At 40.0% G+C, this 21,682-nt stretch overlaps 1 protein-coding gene across 2 annotated transcripts in view; it reads left to right on the top strand.

Moving 5' to 3' along the window:
- The window catches only part of LOC137601712 (nuclear factor of activated T-cells, cytoplasmic 1-like), a 56,342-nt gene that overhangs the window by 7,957 nt on the left and 26,703 nt on the right, over positions 1-21,682 (top strand). For both annotated transcript variants that reach the window (XM_068324070.1, XM_068324069.1), the window contains exons 4-7: positions 7,805-8,007; positions 11,074-11,246; positions 12,112-12,252; positions 20,463-20,518. In XM_068324070.1, the coding sequence (XP_068180171.1) occupies positions 7,805-8,007; positions 11,074-11,246; positions 12,112-12,252; positions 20,463-20,518 (573 nt within the window). The remainder of the gene's footprint in view (positions 1-7,804; positions 8,008-11,073; positions 11,247-12,111; positions 12,253-20,462; positions 20,519-21,682) is intronic.

Genomic DNA, 21,682 nt, shown 5'->3' with positions numbered 1-21,682 from the left:
TGGGAGTCAATCTGCTGCTGCAAAACCTCACCCTGACGGGTAGCAGTGCATGCTGACTCAATTAGTATGGAGCAGAGCTATTGCCTCTCACTATTGTACTTGGCTTACACTTTAGCAGCACACGTCAGTCTCACTTGCAGAACAGGACAAAGTTCCTTTCTCTGTTACACACTGTGCTGCCATCATAGTTTACAAAAGGTGTGGATTTAGTGGTGAGTCTTGTCCTTAAGGCTGTGGTAGACACTTAGTCTTTGTTTACAATCATTCATAATTAAACTACACTATTTCTCACAGACTTCATTGAAATATTTCAGCTGGTAGATGATCTATTTTATTTGTCATATAAACGAAGCAAACACCAGTACAGTTTCCAAGTGGTGGTCCACCCTTCTGACACAAGTAGCATGAGACACTGTTAGTACCACAGCTGTTTTGTAAATAGATTTTGTCAGCACATCCTGGCCTGTTAAATGTCAAATCCACTCGATCGCTGTCGGCCATGGTTGTTGTAAGCAGGCCTTTCAACCCTCAGGTTTTCTCTGTAAATACAGGTAATTATCCCCCTTCATTGCAAACCTTTGTGTATCAGTGTATGGGTGAATCAACATTTTACCTTCATCACCTCCCCATGAAGCTGACCAAACTCACCCATGCACAGCTGTGTATGGCAGGTGAGACTTTTTCTAAGGTAGTTTACACGACTTTCTGACTCAAATGAAAGAACCAGTGCTAAAAGAAATGAGTAAGCATCTTTGTGTACACCATGTTGTCCGGATTTGTGTTGATTTGCTCATTTATTTAGTTCTACACAAACACTGTTTTATTTCCAAACTCATCAGGTCTTACGCTGCATATTGCATATTTATGAGTAAGTGCTAGTCTTAGGGGAAATACAGTGACAGCTGCTTTACCACCACACTTTCCGCCAACTTGAAAAGCTCACTCTGCTCTTTGTTTTTGGTGTGAAAGAATGATTTCTGCCTATGATATTACATGTGAAGTCAATTGAGAGGCTTTCACAACAGTGGAAAGGACTATAAGAATGACAGCTGGTAAAATGATGAATCTATAATGATTTTTCTGTCATAAATGCATATATAGTAAAGTATTTATTTTGTCTAAAGATGGCCCTTGCAGTTTGTATAAATCTGTAAAATCTCTCTTTGTTGTAGCGTTGTGTGTGGAGGGTATCGCATGTGTGTGCGCGTGTGTGTGTGTGTGTTTCTGTCCTAAACACTGAAGTGAGTAGAGAGACAAAGAGAGAAGGGGCAGAGGGAGTCACCAGGCAGCTGGGTCTGCTGCCTCAGGAGATGCTCTGTATCCTGCTGATTAGGGCCTGGGTGGCCCTGAGGTTGGCTGAGCATGATGTTGGTGCATGAGAAGGGGGGGGTGTATAGAAGGTAGGATCCTACCATCCATTTCATGCACCGGTGCCTCCCTCTTTCCCTTGAGAGTCCAAGGATGTCACTGCTTGTGAACCATTCACCCTTCAACCATCTCCCTAGCCCTCACCAGCAGGTCTGCCTCAGTTGAAGCCCAGTCATCCACAGCTCTCTTGTTTTTTTAGCTTATGGATGATCAGACAGACACATTGTGAGTGATGATGACATGTGTTGGAAAGCAACTCTGAAATAAAAATAAGCAAGATGAAAAACATGAGGAGATACACTATTTTTACTGCCTATGATGAGCCAGAAGCTGACAGATAATCAAAGCAAGATGCTTAGGGACTCTTAACTGTTGTTGTTTTCTTCTTATCTAATAACAAGCAGCAGTGTTTTTTTGACAAACACAGAGGAAGGCATATAGTGTGACATAATTCTTAAGTAATTAGTCATAGCATATTCAGAACTATTCACTGCACAGGATGGAGATTGTTTGATAGGTGGGTGGAGAGGTTGGAGTTCTTTATACCTCAAGGGCACAATCTGTACGTCACGACTTACCTCAACTCATTGCCCGGCTGTTGCTTGCACCAGCTCTCTCTCATTTACTCTGGAGTCAGATTACGTCCTCCACTCCCCTTTATGTCTGCATTTGCAGACTTTTCTTTCTCGATCAGTCTACTTGGTGACCACTGTGACTGCTTTTCCACTTTATTTACTGCAGTAGACCACAGCGCCATTAAGGGGATCTAGGGTACTCCGTCGGCTCCTCTCACACTGTTCCAGACGCTCCCCTCTCTCACCACAGCTATGCCAAATGTCTACAGGATGTTGATGAGCCGTGCTCAGGAACAAAAACAACCTGGGTTACCTTCAGTCAGAACAGCTTCATGACATTGACTGATAGATGTTTCCAGATGAAAACAGTGGGGATAAAGTAAAACTGTGCCTATGTACCCTTGTAACGAGAATAACGACTTGACTTGATTCTGATATAACGTGTGAGGTCAGTTGAAGATGTTGCTAAGGCTTTTAAGTTTAAGCATACGTACATACACATATATACACTTAGCAACAGCAGACATTCAACACCTGTGGAGTATTAAACCAGGCACACAGTATGCAGTGCAGCCCTTGTATGGCCAGTTTGTGTAGGATAATGACTAGCCTATAGGGCTTTCCCCTTATGCACAAGCACACTCTCTCACTCACTCTCTCATTAAGTCCAAAGCAGCAACAGACACGGTGTAATTTCAGTAGGATGTGGCCATCATCCTTATTAACGTGTGCGTGACTTAATACCAATCTCCCTCCCTTTCTGCAACTGTATGTAAAGCACATAAAATTTGCAATATGTTGCTGCCACAACAACATGAAAGTCCTTAGCAAAGATCTGCTATGTTCTTTGCTTGTGGGGTTTTATCTTGGGATCTAGTGCTTGCTGGGTCCATAATGTCTCAAAAGAAATCTCTAATCCACAGCACCCTATACTGTAGCTGCTAATTGCTCATTAAATCTACTACCGCCTCTTGTTTGATATTCAAAAGACTTGCTGTACCCTGTAGTGCTGTAAAGTCTTAGTCAGGGTTGTTATTCATTGCCTAAAGGGGTATTTATGCCACTTTTAAATTGTGGTTCGCCATCTGGTGGGCTTCTCTTACCCTGGTATTGGGCTACCACTAATCACCAGTTAATAGCAAGTGGAAAAAAATGGAATTAGCATCATTTTCACTGGTTTGAGGTGATAACCAGGTAGCCCACAGATTTTTTGAGGTAATCCACTAACATTTACCCCACCAGCATGCTCAGCAGTTGCCTGTATGTTGTCTTTCTCAACCTTGTAGGTTTGGATCTCTAATGTCTTTGTGTTTTGGTAACATTATTCTTTTAATATGGTTTTTGGACCCTCACTGTTCTAGATTTGGGCTTTTTTCTTAAACTATGCTCTCAATGACAGAACACCGAAGCTCTCCCGAAGTAAAAACTGTGAGAGCTATATCTGTTTGATTTTTTTATAAAAGGAGAAACTCTTGGAGCCTAGTGGAAACCATACATTGAAGGATAATATATGGTACCTTATGACTTCGAGATGAGGCTCTGGAGACTTTATCATGGCAGGAGGGTAATGGAGTCTGGAAGAAGAGACAACTTGGATGAGTGTACTTTTAATTAGGTACAGACGTGGCTTGCTATGTGACTGTCAGCACTTGACAGGGAGAATGGAGGAGCATGATAATGGGGAATGCCAAATCTGCCATTGCATTTCTCCTCCCTCGCTTCAGGCTTCCCCCTCCTCCACTACTTCCAACCATATTCTCCCTCTCCTCTCCCCAATTCTCTGCGCCACGTGGACCTCTATGAGTTCTGACATTTCTCCAGGCAGTGATGAAATCACTTGGGAGGCATACAAAGCAGCCCACTGCAAGGCTACACTGTGTATTCACATTCAATTTCTAGCTGGGCCAGACAAATGTAATTTACCAGCAAGTCATTATTAAAAACAAAATGCTGAAATATTTTAAAAAAGGTCAGACACAGGCACCATTGACAATTTCACCGTTATTTAAGAAATTGATGATTAAAATGTGATTTGAAAGAAAATATGTCGTAACTAAATTGATCTGAAAAACACGTCCATCATTATTTTATCGCAATTCAGTTATTTTGAGTGAGAAATTTAATAAAGAAAAGGAAAGTTGCAGACAATCTCGAAGGTTTGAAATGCTTTGTGCCTACCACAAACTTTTTAAGGTCCAAAAAGATCAAGGGATGAAGTGTGAGAAGAGGATGTGATGCACCCTACTTTCCCTTTTCAGATCAACACCCTTCCACATCATCACAACTGACCCGGAGAATACAGCTGCATACAATTACACAATTAATGCATCGGCTGCCATATCCACAATGTTTTACTTGAGCTTGAGCTTTCAAAAATAGTGTCTGCAACAGTGGCTTGTGGTGGGAGGTGTAAACGGATCTAGCTGACACATTTGCAGAAGTTGGCACCCTGAAAGCTCTGCAAATCAATCTATGTATCAAAGTCAGTTTAGATTATCTCCAAAGAAACTTACAGTATCTGTGCCAGATAGGCTGTAGTCCGAGGCAGAGAAGCTCATCTGTTCAAAATTAGCTGCTCTCTGGTACGGCTTCAGGCATAATGAGATACAAATTCAAGGCTAAGGTCGCAGGTGTGCGTGAAACTTCTGTCATCAGTCCACACTTAAAGTTTACAATACTATCACAACCCCCCATCGTTTCCCCGTTGAGAATACAATGAAGAAGTAAGTTTTGTGCTTCTTTTGTGGTAAGCATTTTTAGCGAGCATCACAGGAGCTAGGCAGAAGCTAAAGGAGAAGGTCAAGGTGCACATATGGTAAAGAAATTGAGGGAGGTCGTCCAGGGGTGGACAAAACCACCTCCTTTGCTGCTGGGAAGACCAGCATCACCAAGAGAAGTACCTGACCTCATTAATCACTTCCTCTTCTCCATGAGGTCACTGCCGATTTGAGTGTAGACTTCACCGTCATCATGCACTACCACAAGATGAGTGAAGGGATAAAGACCCCCCTCTCCCTCCTACCTTTCTTGTGGGCTGCCTGACAGGCACGTGGCAGCTGAGGTAATGGTTAGAGGTCACGGAGGGATCCAAAGAAATCTAGTGAGGGAAAAGTGACAGAAGAACACAACTTTGTAGCACGACTGGCTGGGTTTTATTAAAAATCATGCATGGATGTCGGGCAATTTTATGCTCTGGTGTTTCACATTGGTACCTTGTATTCCATCATTGAGCTCTCACGAGTCAATAGACAAGTAACTGGTAGCATGTGTGGCGAAGATAATTACTACTGGTGACACCATAAGTAAAATATAACAAGCAGAGTAGGGTCTGCTGGTGAGATCACCGCATAGATGAAGTGGCCCCTTGGGATGGCAAAAACTTCAAGAAGCTCCTGACCTCGACCTAACTCGCTGATGACTAGCATGTGTGACTAGCTCACAGGTCAGGACAGCTGCTAGAGACACCATGTGGATCTGAGAAGAAAAATAGGATGATTTGAATTGGAGATGAATTATATCCTCACCTGATGTCTGAATAAGAAACAAGAATGTCAGATGACCAATCAGATGCAGATTTTTACAAAAAATGTAAGACAAAATTGAGACATTGAAAAATATATTAAAAAAAAGAAAAGGTTATCGCCCACAACACACATTATAGGGTCATTTGGGTGGGAGTCGACCATCTTAACAACTGCGCTACACTGTATGATGTGGACATGTGACCATAATAACACTTTTGATTTGTTTTGACATTGTGGGTGGCCGCTACATTTTTCTACAACAAAACAATTGAATTTTCATCAGAACACACAAGACGTACAAGTAAATAGTTGACATGTATGCTATGGCTACATGTTTCACAATAAGTGACAGGTCATATTACATTTTTATTCAATATAATTAACATCAATCATAGATGTTGGGAACAAAGAGACCACATCGTCTGTCGTGTCACAAATTCTAAAGATCTGTCACTAATCGCAGATTGAAGACCTTTCATCTCTAATGTTATTGTGAGGCGAGACATCTTTTAATACAGTTTCCAGACAAATTTGTTCTCAAATCGAAGCATTAGGAATTCATGACACTGTAACGCTAATTTTCACAGACTTCAAATGACGTAGCTTTCCAATCCACCACCAGCCTTCCCTACACCCCCACCACTGACCGCCATCGAAAAGATAATTAGAAACCCATTAATCAGATTATGTCATAGGTTACATGTGGTCTGCATTTTGTTACATTACTCAGTCTGTTAGATAAACAACGGGAGTCTTTTATTCCACTTGACGGTACCAGTGTTTTCACAGAGCTCAAGAAAATTGGTCTGAAGCGATGCACTGGTGTGTGCTGGGTAATTGACCAATTTGTGGGATTTTTCAGATGGCCGTGGCTTGGTGAGCCATGGTGAACCTTGACAGTAAATGTCACAGGCAGTCAAGTAGCCACCTGGGTGGATCCATGGAGGTCCACTCACTGAGAAAGTTAGTCCTCTTGGATTCCTCTTTGTTTGATCCAGATGGATTCACACAAGTTTTTCTGATGGTTTTTAAATTGGAAAGATTTCTATATCCACACCAAAATCTTACCATATAATCATACTGCTATGACTGCTATGCTCTTCAAAGATCAGACCTTTTCCTGGGAGGTCTGCAGCATAAGACCTGACCAGAAATATAAATTTGGCTTGCAAATCAAATAAGAAGTATCAGTTGTCTTTCACCACACTGTGGATTTTTTTTTTTTTTTTTTTTACATATTATTGACCCACTGTACACTCAAGTCATCAAATCTTGCAATCAGACACTGTCTGAAAATGATCCTGTAATGGCAAAGGTTAATTGGCCTTTATAGTTTATATTGAAGTTTTGTTAACTCCAAGATCAACAGTAATTTTCAAACTATGCATTGTTACATTTTTTCTTTTCTTTATTACAAGTTTAGATGTTTTATTACTGGCACAGTAGCAGCTAATTGAGGTCTTTTAGAGGAAGTGGTATTTTTTGAAGTGGTGGTTCTAATGCAGGGGTCTCTTTCATCACAGTTGGACACAGTCTCCAAGCTTTAATGGAAATCATAATGTATGTTCATAACTGCCCAAAGGCAAGGGTGCAGCATCCAGTCTGCATACTGAGCTCCATGAAGTTTTTTTTTAACCTGTTATTGCATTCGGGTGTGAAGTTTGCTGACTTTGACAGCCAATGCACCCATAAGGAATGATAATTGATTGCACTCTAAATGCATGCTGACCTTTTAAAAAAGACAGACGACAGACTTTGCATTGTGGGTTTACTCATCGATGCATGCCATTCTTTTTCTTTATTTCATTTTAGTTATATTATTATTAGTTTTTACAGGGTCAAAATCACATCTCAGGGCAGACCTATAACTATTGCAAGCACTGATTTCTAACTTTGTGTTTCTGAGGGTGTCGCAGTCAACTGCTTGTTTCTTTGTAGACATTTTTTTCAACAGAAGCAGTGAAGTTTTATCAAACCCTGCAGTGATGGGAAACCAGGTCCTCCATCAATCCCTGAGTCCCTGTATTCAGGAGATACCTTCCCAGCACATTTCAAAAACATTTTAATAATTCCTCTCTTAAGTTAATATTAATGTAGCTGAAAAAATAAATAGTAAAGAGAAGGGAAAAGGGTCTCCAGCCCAACCAAAAAACAACCATAAAGAGATGGCCCATTTTCACAGCCCCTCTCACATGCCAGAGGTATATTAAAGCCCCCTTTAACTATCAGTATCTGATGTGTATTCAATCTTTTATTTCCTAAATGAGGGGTTGCCTGAAATGGGGGTCTTAAAACCTGATGTTGCCTCTCACCTGGGTCCCTTTGTTCTGCTGCCAGCTTTATGGGTACATGGAAAGTGAGCCGCTCACCCTGCAGCTGTTCATTGGGACCGCAGACGACCGCCTCCTGCGACCACATGCCTTCTACCAGGTCCACCGCATCACTGGCAAAACTGTCTCTACCGCCAGTCATGAAGTCATGCAATCTAACACCAAAGTCCTGGAGATCCCTCTGCTGCCTGAAAACAACATGAGAGCCATGTGAGTACTTTTACACCATTATGTTGTCTAATCATACATCTCCAACCTCACGCTTCATGTCGAACTCCGTTTAAATTACACCAAAAGCCTCACACATGCATCTCTCTGCCCATTCCGCTTTGGTTTATCTATAAACACGATGCTTGATAATAGCTACTGTGCAACACTGACACATGAAAAGTTATTTAAACCTGATATCTGCTATCAATAGATATATGATTACAAAGAAAGTGAAACAAGTACTGTACTTTCAATGAAGTCATGAGTGACATGATTTGGATTTATGTGTCCAGGGACTTAAATACTATAAGCTTGTGATTTATAGAAATGTTTATAAAAAATGTAATAGATAAATAAATAAATAAATAAACGTCCAATAGGATCCTTCGTTGAATTAAAATATTTTGCAGAAGAATTATATATAATGAACATTAAGAATTCAATGGTCTATGGTAATCTAGTCTCTGAACTGCACCTGAAAAATATTTTTTTTTAAATTTAATTTTAATTTTGTAATAATCATATGATTTAAGACAGCACTGTATGCTGCAGTTCAAGAAAAAAAACATTTTGAATTGTTACAATGGGAAAATCTATGTTGTCCCATCATTATTGATGGTTTTCATTAGAGTATTGCTCATTTTAATTGTTTTAAGAGATTACAATTAGATGCAATAGACACATACACACTACTACTACTACTACTAATACTAATAATACTAATAATAATAATAATGATGATGATGATGATGATGATGATGATGATGATGATGATGATGATGATGATTATAAATTACTATTATTATAAATTGTATTTATTTTGTTGGAAAAATGAAAATGTTCTTTTAGTAAAAGGGTTCTAATCTACATGCATTTGACAGCTAAGATCCGTTTGACCACAAGATGAGCTGACTGACAATAAAATTTCTCCCTGTTGAATAGAGCAGCTGTCTGTTTTGATGGTCTGTGGGATTAATCAAGTTTAGACTTAATGAAAGTGGCGTTAACATCACAAAAAGTACAGTTTTAAATATAATCTTGGTTTAAATTTATACAAATTAAAATTAAAATTTTCATCTTGCCTCCACACGTGGAATAATCCCAGGGGTTGTGCTCCATCATGTGTCGAGACTCTATCTCAGTTCCTGCTTCTCCGATCAGACTAGGCAGCACTGAATTTTGTAAGATGAGTCCCAGAAGTGTGTGTTATGGTTAAAACTGCTGCACCTGAACCTAAGTTACATAAGGCCATTATCTATTGCTGCACCAAAGACTTACATTATTTTAAATAACTAATCAGTTATGAAGATATGAATTATTGCATCTCTGTACTGTTATGCTTCTTTAAATGCTGAGGATTAATATATACATATGAGACAATGACAATTCCCCATTGTACAGCAACCTGAACATTCATCTTGCCTTAAAGTATGTATTCCATAATAATATCCCTTATATTTTATATATACATATAAGGGAGACACAAATTTTCATGATTTAAAGGGTCCCAAAGGATGAATGTAATATAAAAAAAAGAATCAAGAAGAAGTTGCTTTTCCCTTTTGCCTTTAAATCAAATGCTCAAGGAAGAGGAGCGATAGTTTCGCTCTTTCTCCACTGACTTTCTGAAAGGTCAAAGACAAATAAAACCCTTTAACTGTCTCTTTCCACTGAGCTGTTTAACAGTCGCCTTGATAACATAGCATCCATCTCTCTGCTCTTGTGCCAACAATCATTTGATGACTGTGTGGGATGCAGACAGTCGAGAACTGCAATCAAACATTCAGACAGTTTCAATCTGTCTCTTTCCTATTCTCAGAAACTCATTTCATATACATTTATTTTGAAGTAGTATGTTTCTTCTTTCAAAGTCCATGAAGTGCAGTACACTATATGATCATAAATAAAGCCTAAGTGAAGTAACATAACAGAAGGTATGGGTTTTATGTGATATTAAATATGATAAAAGTGGTGATCGTGCTCATATATTTTGAAAACTTTATGTTAGAAAATCATTATCACCAAGCTTAGATGTTTCTCTGCAGAATAGTTGCTCCATATATCCAGTCAGGGTAAAAATGTAAAATCAACCCATGGTGTCCATCATTTTTTGTTTATTTTAAACCTATTTACACACACATCATGCAAGACTGATAAGGAGGGAACACAGCAATTTTTTTTTCTTACTTATTCAAATTGTCCAAACCAAAGTCAAAGGGGAGAAATGACTTGATTTAACATTTACCATATTCCAGGAATAGTGCCCACCACGTACAATAATTAAATGCCAAACCATATCACATTCGTTTTCCTTCACATTTTTTTACCAGCCACACGAGTTTTATTTAAATTCATGAAAGACCATGTCTGAACACTAATGCCTTTTTTCCACTCGGAAAGGGGAAAGAAAATTCACTCTTTCACCTCCCAAATTGTGAAATGAAATAAAAAAAGACAGCTTGGTAAACGGTCTACTGCTACACGTGGCAATGATTAAAAGAGGTTTAAACCCGAACGTGCCGGGCTTCAATGGAGTGATGGGGCTGCAGAGGGTTGGTGCACTTCGATAGCAGTAAAGTGGCTTTGTGTAAACTGACTAGAGCCAATGGGGTGTAGTATGTCCAAAGGCTTCCTCCAGAGAACTGATCATTCTTGGACCACCATGACCCTTTAAAACTATTATGTGAAGTTATTAATGTCCATCTCTGTTTGATGATATGCTGTATTAACAATGACACAGTCATGCACCAGTGAAGTTACAGTGCAGTGCGTGGTCTTTAACATCATTGGCTACTTCACTGCTGGTCATAAAGTGCACCAATCTTGCTCATAGTCAGTGCTAAACACTCCAGCTTTTGTCTATACAGTACATTGTGTAAATTGTGTTGGAAGTATTCTGTGTGGTTATGTATTATGTAAGAGCAGAGAAAGCAGAAATGGGTGCATGCAGGTCTACCTTAAAAACTAAAAACCCAAACATTAAAGTTCAGCTGTCTGTCACCTGTTTGTACAAAGTTGTATTTGATAAATTAAGGTAATTTTTGCCATCCTCTGCCTCTCTTTCAGAATTGATTGTGCGGGAATCCTGAAGCTGCGTAATTCAGACATCGAGCTTCGCAAAGGGGAAACAGACATTGGACGTAAAAACACTCGTGTGAGACTGGTATTCCGGGTGCACATCAACCAACCCAATGGCAGGATGGTGTCCTTACAGACGACTTCGAACCCCATTGAATGCTGTAAGCCCAACACCACTGCGTGCAGTAATGACTCGCAAGCTGGCATGCATTTCCTCTTGGCTTGCTCCTCACATGGAAGGTGGCATCTATTGTTGTACTCCAATAAAGTGAACTACTGTTTTATTACCTTCTGGAGCAAATCAGTGCCTCTGCACCCAACAAGTTTTATATTATCAAAGCAATTTATGTCTCAATGCATAAGAGATTGTGGTAAGAATACCAATTAGAAGGTTCCACTAAGGTCATTTACCAGCCCCGATTTTTGCAAGGTTGAGTGAGAACATTGAAAGGAACCTCTGTTTTATTGTTATTCACTCGTGTATATAGGCATGATGTTATTGGCACCCAGAGGAAGCCAGTTAAAGACGGAGAGACAGAGCTGGTGTTATACTTTTTTTCAATCAAAGTTGATTCATCATAACACAATGCTTTATGTAGTGATTTTCTTGAGCATTTTGTGAACTTATTAAGACATTATGGAGTGGTATAATAGATGAGTCACATCGATGTGATAAGAAATATATGTATCTTTATCGGCATATCTGATCATCAAATGCCAGAGGCTAGCCAAAGTTAAAGAAAGTAGAGGCAGGTGTTTGGCAAAGAGCTGCTATATGGAAAATACTGTCTAAAGATCTGACCATGAAAATATTGTTTTGATCAGCCTTCTTTTTTTCATTGTCATCCATAGAGCAGCTGTTGGCTTAAACTCTTTTAGCTAGGGGTCATGAAATCATCATAATGAAGTTGATAAGTCTGTTTTTTTTTAACCAGTAACTGCTGTTTTACTGGCCGTGTGCTGTGCTTGTGCATCTTGGAGGGCTACAAATTGGGTTGTACTGAAATTTGTTTCCCCTCCCAATAGCCCAGCGCTCAGCTCAGGAGCTTCCCTTGGTGGAGAAGCAGAGTTTGGATAGCTACTCTGCCACCGGCGGTAAAATGATGCTCCTGAGTGGCCTCAACTTCCTCCCTGACTCCAAGGTGGTGTTTGTGGAGAAGGCACAGGGTAAGCTGTCATCAACCAACCATGTTTACGGCCTCTCAATTTCCTCTCTCCATATCTCTTTCAAATGTCCCTCTCCCTTTCTGCCTCCATCACTTCTCTTCAGTCTCTCCTCCCGTCAAAATAGAGCAGGTCTTGCCAGAGAGCCACATGTGGTGTGCATTAAGCCACTATATTTTTAACTAAAGCGTATTTACATTTGCTGAAGTTTCCATTGCCTGTTCACTGGTGCTTGCCACAAGTTAAGGAATGAATCACAACCAGGGCATGTGCAATGTCTCTTTCCCTTACTTCCCCTCTCTCTCTCTCATTGTCTCATTGTTTTTTTTCTGACTCTGTTGCTTTTGACATGTTACCTACTCACTGACTTTCAGCATGGTGGCTCCTTCTTCCACCCATGTCACTGATACATGGTTAAAAAGCTATAACCATTTTTGGTCCAGATTTTTTGGCCATGTGTTTCCTCACTGCGTGGGAGGGAGCAATGGTAAAAACATCACTGATCAAGTTTGCAAGTAAATGATCATTTCCTTAACTGCACCCACTAAATCAAAACAAAAGTCAAGCACATTGATACCTCTGAAGTCGTTGAAACTTCCTTGTGATGGTGAGCAACTGGAAAGGAGGGATAAGAAAGACAGAAAAAAGGATATTCTTTAACCTTGATCATGTCCAGGTTATTCATATTTTCTATGGACACAAGGGATACATTACTTAACCTCAATAGAATGAGTTTACCCTTAGGTTCAAGAAACAACTACACTAAAAATTGAAAATTAAAGATTATTTTCATGAATGAAAAAAGTGTGATTGCCTCGTGAAAACAAAGATGACTTCTTCAGAACTGAAGAAGTCTCTTAGATGAGAGCCGAAACATCTTCAAGAAAGTCCAGTGGATTGACTTAAACAGCTTTGGTTAACCATAACCTGGATAACTGAGAACCTACACAGACAAACAAAGATGTAAGAATATATGTGTGTTTGTGTGTGTATCTCAAGTTTGAACTTCCTTTCAATATTAATGACCCATACGGCTCATTGACCTGAGGATTAACTTTGCAAAGCCTCCAAAAAACCTTCATGTACTGGAAAAATGAGAAAGTTGTGTGTAGCATTCAAACTGAATTGGTTGAATTTGACCTTTCACTGATACTATACATTTTTATGAAAAATTGACACCCATCATTATATCATAGTTTATGTAAAATATAAAACAATTTTAGTCGGTTTGGACCACCAGTTGATTTAAGTAGGATGGAAATATTTTGTTGGAAAAAGGCTGAGTGTAAATCATAACTTAAACCCATGATCAGAGCTTCAACACAAGGAGAAAAAGCCAGGCTTTAGTTAAGGCTTAGTCTCGGATAAAAAATAAAAAAATGAATGAATGAATGAATGAGTGAATGAATGAATGAATGAATGAACGAATGAATGAATGAATGAATTAATGAATGAATGAATGAATGAATGAATGAATGAATGAAAGACGGAGTAGGACACTACATCATGTTTTATTCCTTACTCCCTATCCTAAAGTGCATTTGGGGTTAAAGGATCACGGTACATGAGACGGGGAAGCGTAGGTGAATTTGGGAATAAGGGTCTTCCTCCTCCTGGCTCTACTTAGTCATGCAGGAGGTTCCCCTGGAGAGGAAAGCCCATACATACACAACAGCTTCACCTGTCTACCCTCTGCTATTTGAGACTCATGACCTCTCCTTGGTAGCATTTCCTTTTTTTTAACCCCCTTCTCTTCCTCTCCTCCCACCCAGGGTCCTCCATTTCCTTCTTTCCTTTTTTTCACTCCCTATTCTGCATTCTTCTTACTTCTATCCACGATACCCGTTAAAGACATTAGTCAGCGTGGAGCTCTGTGCTAGAGGGATCCCCCACATTCATGCATGCCATCAGAATTTCAGAACTTTGTTTTCCATCTCTGTTTTGTCAAGAAGAAGCAAGGGAGATAGTAAGGGACTTGTCTGTCTGCTACTTAGTCTGCTTTTATGTAGAAGATCGATGACCAAACATTTCAAGGACAAAGAGTCACAGAAAGTCCCAGTACAACCTAAAAAAATATTGAATCTTGGCATTTTACTCAAGGAATCCTACTGTATAATAAAGGTTGTCAGACTGCAGATTTCTCCGATTGTTGACTTTAAAGGACCTTGAGGATAAGGAAAAAAGGAAACCAATAAACTCATAATTATATTCCAATTTAATTCTATTTTCCCCTGGAAAAATTCATAACCTAATGTACCAATGAAATACAAGGTGCCACAATAAATGCAGACATGTGCTTACAGACACAGTGGGACGCACACATGTGTACACACAGCCGAGGTCTGCACAGCACAACACCAATCACTGCTTCTTCCACTGTGCTGAAAGCTCTCGCGGCTGCTGCCATCAGATCGGGACGGCTTCTCACTTTCCAAAACTGACTCCAATAAACACCTTCCAGAAGATTCCACAAGTCCTTAGGAGCAGCAGATTTTTTAGAGTCCCAGTCCAACTTGTGTAAATAATTATACGATCATCCAAGTTGAGTCAGAGGGTGATCGCACATAGCACAAAAGGCTTTTAGCATAAATGGGACAGCAGTAAATCACAAATACATGTATTTATACGACTGTTTCCATTTGCTTTTGCACTTTCAAGCTTGTAACTGCTTTTAGCATAAACATACCCATATGCCTGTTTTAAAATTGTCTGCCATTTACAATTTATCACTGAAATCGTAAATAATGGATGACATTAACATTTCAGAATCTGCCCCATTAACAGTTACTTAACTGATGAGAGGGGAGATACACTCACTAATCCTCTGCAAATCGTTTATGGTGGTGCAGTGTGTCACCACTTGACACTCTGTTGAGGGATCTCAAAAGTCAGAAAATGGTTACTTAATTCAGATCAAATAAACCTATTTGGGGTTCCAGGAAAAACCTGCACTTATGCTCCATAATTTCATTATTGCATAATTCAGAATGCAATTTTAACTGAGTATAAATTTAAATCTTTTCGCTGTCTGGCTTTTGTTGCCACTTTAATCCACAAATGAACAGATATAGCTGCTGCCACTGCAGGAGACCTTTATGTGAAAATAATTACTTCTACTTTTAAATGCCACATCCTTTCCCAGTGCTCCACTTCATCACCCACAGGATAACTGATGCAAACTCTATGCATCCACAGCATGAGCAATTATGTGTTTGTTGTGTATGTGCGTGCATACTATTGTCTTTAGCCTACAGGCCTGTTTGTGCTGTGCAGTCGGAAGTGTTTTCAGTGAGTAATCCAACAGGGATTCCCTTAAGAGGGGTGAAACGGAAAAGACAGGACCTTCTGAGGCCACGTAGAGGGAGACAAAAGGAAGTGGAGAAGAACAGGGGAGGTAGAAAAAGTGAGAACTTCCTTGGAAATCCTTCCTGTGACCTTGACTGTTGGGATAGTGCATAAAAAGGATAACATCCTGCCCTGATGTTTAATCTTGTTGCCAAGAAAAGGGTCAATTGCTCTAGGTCTCCTCACAAAACTTCATGCATTTGTGTCGCTTCCATAAATAAACACTTAATTCATCTTTGGTGAATAACTCAGACTGCTTTCCTAGATCATCATAGATCACACTTAGCGGGGAGTGAAAATGGATATAGTAATAGTCCCAAAACTTGAGGTCTCCCTGTTGCAATGTCAGCTGTCTTTCCAACAGTAATTATTCTTAATTACTCAAGCTTCATTTTGTGATGTTCGGTTATACTCTTATTGTTTTACATGCATGTGTAGAGTTTGTATCAGTTTTTCGGTTTGCCCGACCTGCTCTTCTTGGCACTAGAGTTGGAGGACATACCTGGTGTACCTATTGCAGTGTGTGTTCTGGCTTGCCCTGCTTTCCATGGGTGGAATGAGTGCTTGAGGCAGGGAAAATAGAAACGGAAAGACAGACAGACAAATACAGAGTGAGAGAGAGAGAGAGAGAGAGAGAAAGAGAGAGAGAGAGAGAGAGAGAGAGACAGAGAGAGAGAGAGAGAGAGAGAGAGAGAGGGATGGGGAAAGCCTACACTCTGACTCAGAGGGGAGGTAAGGGAATTCCCTGGTGTGCTCGATAGTTTTTACATCTGGTTGGATTGGAGCATTGCCTGGAGCTCTGCAGCACCGCACAGTCTGGGCTACAGCTTCCCCACCTCTGCCTTCAGGATCGTCTATCTCACAGCCAAGACTAAGAGAATTCAGCGCTACAGCGTAATCTGTCACATTAAGGCAGCGTGACCTATATCAATACCCCTAGGTATTACTCATGGGAGATCCTCAAATGCAATGAAATAACTGGGACCTCGTATAATTCAAAGATAGCAGACCAAATGGAATGTTATCATGGTTCAATTCCAAGACTGTACTTTCTTTTGTACTTTCAACTTTGGGCAAATATAAACAAGAGACAAATGAGGACTTCTGCCAGTTTGTCTAGACTGCCCTTTAACGTGAATGATTTTGGAATACTGGTGCTTCTGAAGTTTAAGGTTAGTCTCCACCCCTTTCTGAGACTACACTATCCTGTGTAATTATGATGGTGTACTGAATCCAAATCAATGATGTATTTAATTATGTATAATAATTGTAATTCAAGGAGGAGTACCCCAATGGAGCTGCAGAGACTTAACCTCGATTTTCCTCCCTTTTTCAAAATTAACAGGTCAAGAGTGAATCATGCAGCATTTGAAATGAGATCTAACCTTTAGAATCCTATATTTGGCTGTGACATAAAACTTTTCAAAGTTCTGGCTCTGAAATGTGTTTCATTTCATGTGTGTCATACACCTTTGTGGAATTCTACTTCTTTGGCACATATATTTATCAAAGTAACTAGTTGGATCATACAAGTGTCATCATTGAAAGAAGTCTAGACTATTCTTTGGACTCCAGCCTTTCTTCAGACTGGTCTGAACAGGTTGCGGACAAACAAGTCATATATCTCATCGCAATAGGAACATTATCTACAAACAGGTTGAGGGACACTGTTCAAATACCAAAACAGAATCCATGCTTCTTTCCCTAGGCTGAACAACCCATCTGGCTGATCATCCAGTCATCCTTCTGTCCTCAGATTATTTTTGTACTGAATGCCACATAGAAGTCTATATGTAAGACTGAAATCTAACTACTGGAAACAATCCACCTCAGTCCGCCTCCACAGGTGACAAGTTAACTCCGGCTTCCCCCTGTTATGCACCCATAATAACTCACCTCTTGGCTCTAAAACCTTCAAAAAGCTACTCCCAGGTCATCATTTATATGTAAGCCTCTCAATCTGAAGTAGATCCACCTCTCTCCAGTTTCACCAGTTTGGCTGAGGTCATCAGCATCAGAGAGGACAGCAGCTGCAACTCTATGATATGTCATGGGGGAACCCCTTTGGCCTTTTTGGCCTTTATTCCTCATTCAACAACAAGGTGATTGACTTGAAAATGTGTATAGAATTACAGAAGGATTTTCGTCCTGGTAGCAGAAAACAGAGCGGTATTAAATGGAAAATAAACTTGATGTATGTAAATAGGAAAGAGCATAACATATTTCTGAAATCCTATCTGCAGTAGAGACATTGCTGAAAAATATGTCTGTGTTGTTTCACAAGACAACCTACGCAATTAGGTATGTGAATCAAATTTTCCATTCTCAAAAATAGTAAAGTGAAATCTCTTTGGTTAGTGGAAGTCATTGTACGCTACAGGAGATTTTTGAAGGGAAAACCAGGTCTGGAAAATGAAAACTTGGTAGGTCAAAGTAAGGACAAAGATGTCGTTACTCAGCCAGCTTTGGCTTCGCAATTACAAGCAATGAGTCTAACTGAGATGTGATAGATAAAAACCAAAGGAACGTCATTTGCTTTGTATCTGCAGTGATTGTTTGCCGTTTGATGATCATCACCAAGGTATTTTGTGTAGAATATATTTATCTTTGACCAAGTTACTGTCAACAAAAAAAAATAAAAACGAGAGAATTCATTTGTGTTTGATTTACTTTAATAGCAATGTTGCCATGTTTTCACTACGTTCGCAACATTGTGTTTTGGCAAAAAATGAAGAAAGGATGACTCCAAGAAGCCACTCCCTATATGTGGTGTAATTGCCTGATGAATGAGTGTGTTGTCTTGGCTGTCTGTGTTGATGTTAGTCTTAGTGGATACCATTTGCACAAATGAGTCATGTAGAGCAAGAGACAGAGGCTTGGTTTACCTTCTAGAAAGAGAAGAAGTGTGTGTTTGTGTTTGTCTGTATACTCGTGTGCATCTGATTATTTCATTTTACCAGTGACCTCTCCAGATACAACTCCTACACCACCTATTGTTTTGTGTTTTTCCCTCTAATCATTCAAGTCAAAGGACAGAACAAAGGTAGAAGATACTGCATCTGTGTGTGTGTTATGTGTGGGTGGAGGCTGTGCAAAGGAGGAGGTGTTGTCGGGAACAGAAGCGTTTTGCAGATGTTACAGGGAGGAAGGAGTGAACGGAAAGTTCTGTGGTTATCAGTCGTGCAGCACTTTCTGACTTGCTAAGGTATGCCACTTTTGGACACATCCCGATTCAGTTGCAGCCTTTTATTTGGTATGGAGTGATAATTGAAATGTTTGGAGGGGGAAATGAGGGAACCTATAAAGGGTGAGAGAAACAATGACAAGGAAGGAAGAGAGCGAAAAGAAGTTCCAAAGACATGTTTATTACTGGAGGTTGGGATTGACGTTGTAGTCTAAGGTTTCCCTCTTGGAGTGTCTCCCAGTGCGGAGGCGGGTGACATTCCCTAGACATTTCCCTAGACGTAACACGAGGAACACTCATCTCTGTTTGTTTCTGTCTCCCTGCTTTACATTGACCTTCCGTCTAACTGCCCTTCAATACCCTTCTATCCGAAGTTTCTTATGAGCACTGCCGTCCACAAGCACAGTGACCCTTCTATTCTGGTCATCAACTTCATCTGCAGTACACCAAAACACATTTCTCCATATGCAACTCTTATTTTCCCCATTTCAAATAAAAAAGTCCTTATCTGATCTCTCCACCATCTGTTTTTCTCCTTCCCTTCGCTTTAATATTGCCATTTTGAAAGAGATATCTACTGATGTTCACTCCCTGAATAACAAAGCTGACCACCCGCCCCCACTAGCATAGCTCAACAATAACAAACCAACCATGACTGCAGTCCTTTCCTTTACTTATTGTGTGATGTGAAAAACATAAAGCTGCTAACAGTTATTTGGAACCTGAATATGATTATCTTATCTGATGTCTTCCTGTCCCAAACGCAAAGTGCAACATTACTGCAGCAGTTCTACTGGTATCCATAAAGCTGCAGCTGCAGCCCAATGTACAGTAGCAGTACCACCATGCCCATGCTATTGCCTCACATGCTGTGCCACTGACACAAAGACTGTTCTGTGTCACTTCTATTTTTGACAGCCATAATGACTCATCAGCTCGGAAAAAAAAAGAAAGAAAAAAAGGCACTGCGGTCGGTGCTGATTGCCATAGCAGAGCCCAGAGCGTCTGTTCACTAAGGTGTGGCATGAATTCACAGGGAAAAGTTAAAGAATGTGAGCTGAGCTTTTGCAGGGCTCCCGGCAGCTGCACTGCAGGCCTGCCTTTGCATGGTAGCAAGGGAGACCTGCTCACGGCAACAAAAAGGGGATTAGAAGACTGAAATTGAAGTTTGTTTGGTTGTTTGTTTGATGATCTTTTTTTATATTTGTCTGTTTCTGCAACTTCATTCAATGTCAGAATAAATACGGGAAGGAAATATAATCAAGGATTTAATGAGAGAAATAAAAGTTCTTTAGATATATTTAGTTTGCCATACCAGTTAATTTACAAAATCTATGCATGCAAGTAATTCTTAACTTATGGTTTTTTGTTTTTGTTATTATTTATTTATTTCAATTGATTTGTGTCAAATAAATACACTGCTCAGTACTTTTCAAAACTTGCAAAACTTTTTCTTACCCTTTTTAAAGATTGATGTTATTTTAATCCGGGCTTCAGACATTTTGCTTGGTGAATGGCAAAATGCTACTGCCAAAGTACGGACCTCCTCCTCTTTCCTGATATAAGGATAATCTCCTGATTGTAGCCACCCTCCATTTAAGATCCATTTTGATTGTCTGATGAGATGGAGTTGGAGTTCATAATGAGCCCTACTAAATATTGTATTTTATGCTTTTGTCAATAGATGGGCATCATCTGTGGGAGACAGAAGCCAAAGTTGACAAGAACTCCTTCAAAACTGTAAGTGCACCTTGCTGACATGACTCACTGGAAATGCTCCTGCTCCCTTCAGTCCCATCCTCCCTTGACACTTTCTCCTTTCCTCTCTCTGTCGACTCCTCATCTGTCCCTTGTAATGATGTAACCTTTGCTAAGGTATTGCTAGTTGCCGCTCAGACAGTAATGATTAGTCCATGCAATCTTGAATGGAATTTTCACAAAATCTCCTCACACTGATGGAGTAAACATGGCTTTCCACATTGTTTTTGCACCTGGGACCGGTAAATATTCCACTTTCAGACTACGAATGGTAGCATTAAAAACCTTTGTACAAGCGCGCAAGTCTTTCAGTCCTCCCAGAAAAGCCAGACATTTGATTCACAGTGAAGTCCTGTGACGTGGTGAATTGGACCTAAACACTACATCTGTGCCAGGACCACGCAACATCGGTAGATTGCATGCCTCCTGTTACCTGACTCTTTTCATGCGAGCCATAATATGAAAATAAACCACTCCACTGCCTTTACAGACACTGAGTCACACATTTAAATTGTGTTAATATGAAATGAGTGTAAGGGAATCGTCAAGAGAGGAAATAAAGCAAGTGTTTTGGTCCTGTTGTAGACAGGACTCTGGAGTTAATTAAGATTTCACTGATGTTTGTTAGATGTCTGATTTCGGGGATGTGAGTGCAGCACAGGAAGACCTGCTGGGTTGCTTCTGATGACACTGTGTTTAGATTTGCTGATGTCATTCACCACTACAGTTTCATGCTCCCCATAGTGACCTATTTGTGTGAACTTACTGAGACAATTTACACTTGAATCTTGCCTGATGTAAACCATGTGAATCTGAATGCTAAAATTTGAAGGTGTTTTTTTTTTTACCTTGTTACTTCGGTAAATTACTTGGTTGCATCATGAGAGTAAATATGAATGTCTAATTGGCCTGCAGGGCTGTCTGACGTGTTATAGCTAGAGTCCCAGATGTTGGTGTTCAAGGCTCGGCCGGGAGGTGTGGTACTGGGATATGAATCTAATGAAATACAAATACAGTAGTGTGTTTATTGTAGATTCAAAAAACAAAGTAGGGGACGACAGCAAGTGAACACTGCTCTGCTTCTTAAGTCAGATGCTTCCAGACTACTTAAATTGCTCCAGCCTGCCTGCCTGACTGTTTTTATTG

This window comes from Antennarius striatus, chromosome 9 (genome assembly GCF_040054535.1).
Source record: "Antennarius striatus isolate MH-2024 chromosome 9, ASM4005453v1, whole genome shotgun sequence".
NCBI classification, from domain to species: Eukaryota; Metazoa; Chordata; class Actinopteri; order Lophiiformes; family Antennariidae; genus Antennarius; species Antennarius striatus.
Note: the sequence above shows the minus strand (reverse complement) of the source record. Positions and strands in the feature narration are given on the sequence as shown.